We start from the raw sequence: 6,000 nt of genomic DNA on the forward strand, positions 1-6,000 counted from the left end.
GTAAAGTCGACTCGTAATAGGACTTGGTCCAAGTGTTTATTATCAGTTTCATTGTTTTATTACAATCAAATTGCAAATTTATGGTTTTACTACAACCAATACAAAAAAAAGTCCTAACACAAAATATGCTATTTTAGGATAAAATATTCTCATATGAAACACAGGTATTCAATGCCACACTTTGAGAAATAGCTTCTACAGATTGTAAGCTCATGTTTCTGTACAGTATACATTAAATATAATCTCATTAAAAAAAGAAGCCAAAATGTTTATTGAAAAAAAAAAAAAGTCGCGATGAATTTCAGAAGTACTGCTTTTATACATCTCATGCATTCTCTCAGTATCTGTTTTTAAAAGCCATTTGTCTGAAAAACATCAACAGTCCGTGCTCCCTACTTCTCATGTAAGGCTGCAGCGAAACTTCCTATTAATATGACAATACATAATACAGATAACAGAGCTTAATACATAAAGTTTTAATGCTATCTCTATAATCACCAAGTCCATTTCTTAACATTCACCACTCAAAGACATCTGTAATAGAAAATTACACTTACTGTAGCATTTAATATAACCTGAAGCAATAAAGTAAAACTACAAACTTTTACTGGAAAGGGAGCTACTTACCTCCTTCTCCATAAAACAAGAGGCCGTTATAAAATTTAGTTTCTGCCTAACAACAAAAACAGAAATTTGTTTTTTTAAATAGTATATATGTAATCATGCTACAAAAATTTAGACATTATAACTTGTTTCTTTATTGCAAAATAATAATCTATATATCAGCTTGCCAATCTGCAAACATTTCCATGCGCATTGTAACAGCTAAATTTACCTCATATTTTAACTTCTTGATTTCACAGCAAAGGGCAGCATACACGGTTATTACTTTGTTTAGAACCTAGATTCAAAAGGAAAATAAACAGATTACAAATAGAAAACTACAGCTGGTAAAAATCTTATAGAGTATTTTTCATGTTTTAAAAGGGCTTGGTTTTAGCTAGAATAACTTCTTATTTTCCCCCCTGTTTTAAGCATAAATCACTTACCTTGTTTTCTGTCTTTATGAGCTCCAGTAGAGAGGACTGTTCGTAAGGCAAAAGCTGAAATTTATTTAAAAAAAAAAAGCAAACTTTAGAAAACACTTGTCCAACTAGGTAAGTGGTGTAATTTTTTTTTTACAGTTTAATCTCAAATAAGGTCAGTAATAAAAGGACAATAATGGCACATTACTGGCTACCTGTGCTGCAGGAAGCCTTCACTCTTCACATTTATGCAGAAAGGGAAATAACCAGATATACTATATGGCATTTATAACAATTTACTCACAAAACTTGGAAAGCGACAACATGGTCATTATGGAGCATGAAAAAAGAAAAAAAAAAAAACACAAAAAACTTTGCATGCAGGCACTGATGTTTTGTACTGAAGTCAGCCATGAGATTGACTAGTTCATATACATCCAGTGCTGTAGGAGCCCACATCATGTGAACAGAGGATTGTTTGAGACTACATCTTCTGCACAGACAAGTTCTATATGGTAACAAAAGCCAAAGTGCTTTTAAATGATATGCGCAAGTTCAGTGAAGAAAAAAATTCATGCTCCACAGAGGACAGAAAACTTATAACCAAGGAAAAAAGCACTTCTGGAAGACGGAAAATACTGTGCATTTTGATTTTCTAAATATATATATATTTATATTTAAGGCCATTAAATCAAAGCATAGCTATAAGCATACACACAGTTCACTCTGCATTTATACATATATCAGGGAACTCTACTAGATGCCAGCCCTCCTCCAAAGGAAAAAAAAAAAACAACACTCACTGAGAAGTTTGCTGGAATTAGGCTTCCTAATATATGAAGAACTGACATTCATTTAACTTCCACTAATACCCAAAGGACAGGAAAGCAATAATACGAAAACACCTTTTCTTGTGATATGAGCCAAATAATTGTTTGCTGATTAAAATAGCATTAGATTTAAAGGAACATAACAGTTTCAATGCATATTAAAAAGTGTATGAAGACCTTTAATGCAATGGGATCAAGACTGAAGTCCCAAACATCTCCAACAGAGTCATCCAAAGCATCTTCAATCCTCTTCAGCTGAGATGCATATTCCTCAAGAAATTTTCCGTAATTCTTCAACTCCACTTCAGCATGGATTTCTGAGAATTCATAACATTTATACAGTTTTATAGAATATTCAGTGAACTGCAATACCCAAAAGCTTATAAAGGTTTTAATCTGTTGCTATTTAGCATTGTAACACTGCATTCCTCATTTTGCTGCACCATTATCTCCTTAATACTACTGCATCTTTTTACTACAAAGCCCTTGTTTTAAGAAACATACAACTCAGCGTCAGTTTCAAAGAAACCCAGATATTAAAGAGTATCAAACATTTAAGAGGCTTACAGAAAGTTATTTTTGAAAGTACGTATATTTTCAAGCTAAGATCTTGACAACCTAAATATTACGCCAAGATGCTGAGCAAAGAAGTGACTGTTCAAATCTCAGCATGGCAGGTGCTTTTACCCATCAGCTGAACCAGCATGTATGCAATTTTACTAGAACTTTGAGGCAATGGGTCTAATCATTTTGGCCTGAGAAGCAGTTGTATTGGTAGCAATCCTTCTTCTACTCTCTCCCTACTATTTCTCAGTAAGTCATTTGGGTATTAAGTTGATGGCTTCCAATCCATCCCACCACTTTCCGATTCACCGCTTTCAAGCAGAACTTTTCCTCTGCTTAGCACCTGAACATTGAAAAGCACAGCTGTCCTGGTGCTGCTAGTTGCAAGTAGATTATCATGTTCAGAAGGAAGCATTCAGCTGGTCAAATACCAAGAGTAGTGGTGTTAATGAGTATAGTAAGTCCAAAGAAATTTGATCCACAAAAGTTTCATTCGCTCTATCCTGATCGTCTTTCTTCCCACACTAAAGCACAAGCAAAGACAACTACCAAGTTAGTTGCATAATCTGAGCTACTGAATGATCACAGCTCAAGGCTTCTATCCTCAGCAAGGAACTACAATCCTTTCTCATGTGAAGACTGAAGTGTCTTCCCCCTGATTAGACTACACATATAATAGCTTACGATCTTCTGATATTCACTGAAAATAGGATTATCTAAAGTGAGTAAATCAATAAAAGAATGCAAGTCAGCTAAAAAAAGGAACTTTGCCTAAACAGGAAGACAACTCTGCAGAGAGTACTCTTTTTTGCTTAAGTAGTGATTTAAGGGCCCTTTTCACATTTTAGCAAGTAGATCGCTCTAGAAAGTTTTTATACATCTGTAATAAAGATGTATAAAATACACTTTTTTGGGGTGTGTTTACTCATGTAAATTGCCAATAACTGAGATAAATGGTAGTTGGCTACTTCAGTGGAAGAATGCTGCTGAAACAAGGATCCTTTGGACATTTATTGGAGGCAGAGAAAATCCCTGATGGGGACACTTCACCAGGCATAAAGGGGAAGAATGAATGAAGACAGATGAAGAGAGATGAGAAGTTGTATGCACAGGAAAGTTGAGACTGAGAAGAAAAAATCACTGCAGTGAAGAGCTACTTTCCTGAACTAATTCTGAGCTACTACTTTGAAACCAGCAGCAACGTGAACCGTAAAGGACTACAAAGCCTAACCAAGATGCATGGCAAACCAACCCATGGGGCTCCACCGTAACTGTGGACCTGCTGCTGTACAGGCGCCATCAAAATAAGGAAATTGAATTTCACGTAAACAGATAAGAAGCAAGTGAACAAAAAGCTCTCCGTCAGCAGCGCGCACTCCAGACGCTGATGCGTATCCCTCGTGTTGTATTGTCATATTGTTCTATTCCATCAATTCAGCCCATTTTCCAGGTTCCCACCAGTGCATCTTCCAGAAGCTCTGCTGCGGTAAAACAGTGAAACTGATGGATGCAGAGCCCTGTAGGATGGAGTTTAACTAGCCATCATGACAGCTGCAGTACTTTACTCTGAGAAAATTTTGCAGAGCATGGCAATTTAAATTCTTATAGAAGCTTGCTGTGTTATTCCCCCAGTTCCATCTTCTCCCTTCACAAACAAAAGGCATAGCTAAGAGCAGAAAAATTGAAAGAGGTATTGGGGCTTTACAGGAAGAACTGACAAAAATTTAAAAAAAAAATCATGTAAGAGTAAGAAATGGGCATTGCTGTTCAAATCAATTCCCTAAAGCTAAACAGGCAGCACACCTCAAACAAAATCTCACAGCAGCATTCTGCTAGAGACTCACAAGCCGTCACCTTTCCAACAGCCAAATGATGCATTTAAACAATGCTATAGCTCAACTTAAAAGATATTAAGTATTGCCAAACAGATGGTCATCGATTTGCCACCTTGTACTGATCATAAACAAAAAATAATAAGAGACAGGTGTGAATAGTTTATCACCATCTTTCTAAAGTAGACATGAGAGTGAAAACTACTAGCTAGTCAGATATAGGTAGAGTTGAACTGATAAAACATGACATGGAAATGGCTTGGAGAAGGGGGAAACGTTTTAAGATGCAGAAATATTTCTGAAACAAACTAGACTGCATGGAGAAAGAAAAAGAAATCATAGATATCTTCCTTTTCTTCCAAGCAACAGACCTACTTCATAAGGCATTATCTGGTTACAATGAAGTTTGATTTAGCTTCTTGTCTGGTGATAAAATGAAAGCCTTACAGCTGGAACAATGCAATGATCCACTCAGCAGCACAGATTCCCACAGCTTCATCTAACCTCCTTCCATTAAGTCAGCAATGTCAATATTCAGGCAATTTATTGCCCCAGCAGGATTTGCAAGTGCTGTGTCCATAAATACCTAGGACAAAGATGCAATAAACTGGACTTGCTCTATGTCCTGTTTCCTCAGTTGAGAAGACTGTAATTTCTAAAGATTAGTGATACAGATACAAGGACAAAATAGCAAAACAACAAGTAATTTTCAAGTCACTAGAGTTCTTTGGTGATTTGGCTTTTCTTTGAGAGTTGCATTCTGTTCCCAACAGCAGCTTTGCTTTGCCGCTGTTCCCGGGCAAGATGGTGGTAACAGAGTGCATTATGGCATGTGAGGTTCTCCTGGCTGCACTCAACATTGATAAAGACCAAAAGAGATCTGACAACTTGTGTAAAAGCCCCACTTGGCATTCCACAGCTTGAGAGCTGGTAAGGACCTCAGCTCGGGGCAGCTTCAGTTTCCACTGAGGGCCAGATGAAACGCATGCAGTACAAGCGGCCACATCCCTGGGGATAGCGCTGTATATCAAACAGTTGGTCCACGAGTGACATATTTTCACAGCAACACCTGGCATCGTTAATGTGGCACGGCTCAATTTATGGCATGTATTCCAGCATGACAACGACATACGTCCCCTGTTTAAAAAGTAGGTCACCTCCACAGGCAGAGAGAAACGTGGATTCTGACGGACGCTGCCAAAGCGCTAAGCATCACGAGGGCTCGCATACTGATTTTCTAACGGTGAAACAGCAAGCGACTGCCCAAAAAGCCTGTATCAGCAGAAGCTAACTTATCCCGAGCTGCCTTCTCCGGCTAAATGGGGGTCGGGGGGGGGGGGGGGGGGGGGGGGGGGGAGAAAAACGCTTCAAAAAATAATGATGAGCGAGGAGCTGCGATGGGGAAGGACCGAGGCAGCACCTGCCCACGGTGGGGGGACACGAAGGGACAGGGGGCGGCTGGGGCAGGGGCGGTAACGGCCGCCGGGTTCCCCTCAGCCCTCGCGGGGGGAGCCCTCAGCCCGCCGCCCGCCGCCCCCTCCCCACGCGGCCGTTAACGCCTCAGCGCCGCCCGCCCCCGCCGCGCGCTCACTCTGCGAGCCGTCGTCGCGGCGGCCGAACTCCCAGTCCGGGGACAGCGTCTCCAGCGCCATCGCCGCCGCCCCCCGCCGCCTGAGTCAGGCGCACGGGACTTCCGGCCCCGCTGCTGCTGGGAAATGGAGGCGGAGAACGGGGGGGACTCTGGCCCCG

General features: G+C 40.2%; 1 protein-coding gene across 2 annotated transcripts in view; it reads right to left on the minus strand.

Annotated features, from left to right (window-relative positions):
- WASHC4 (WASH complex subunit 4) overlaps positions 1-6,000 on the minus strand; it is a 43,178-nt gene extending 37,178 nt beyond the window's left edge. For both annotated transcript variants that reach the window (XM_080575243.1, XM_080575244.1), the window contains exons 1-5: positions 5,843-6,000; positions 2,033-2,172; positions 1,050-1,103; positions 836-901; positions 628-673 (exon numbers count right to left, since the gene is read on the minus strand). In XM_080575243.1, coding sequence (XP_080431369.1) covers positions 628-673; positions 836-901; positions 1,050-1,103; positions 2,033-2,172; positions 5,843-5,903 — 367 coding nt within the window. In that variant the 5' untranslated portion in view covers positions 5,904-6,000. The remainder of the gene's footprint in view (positions 1-627; positions 674-835; positions 902-1,049; positions 1,104-2,032; positions 2,173-5,842) is intronic.

This window comes from Anser brachyrhynchus (genome assembly GCF_964034855.1).
Source record: "Anser brachyrhynchus genome assembly, chromosome: 1".
NCBI lineage: Eukaryota > Metazoa > Chordata > Aves > Anseriformes > Anatidae > Anser > Anser brachyrhynchus.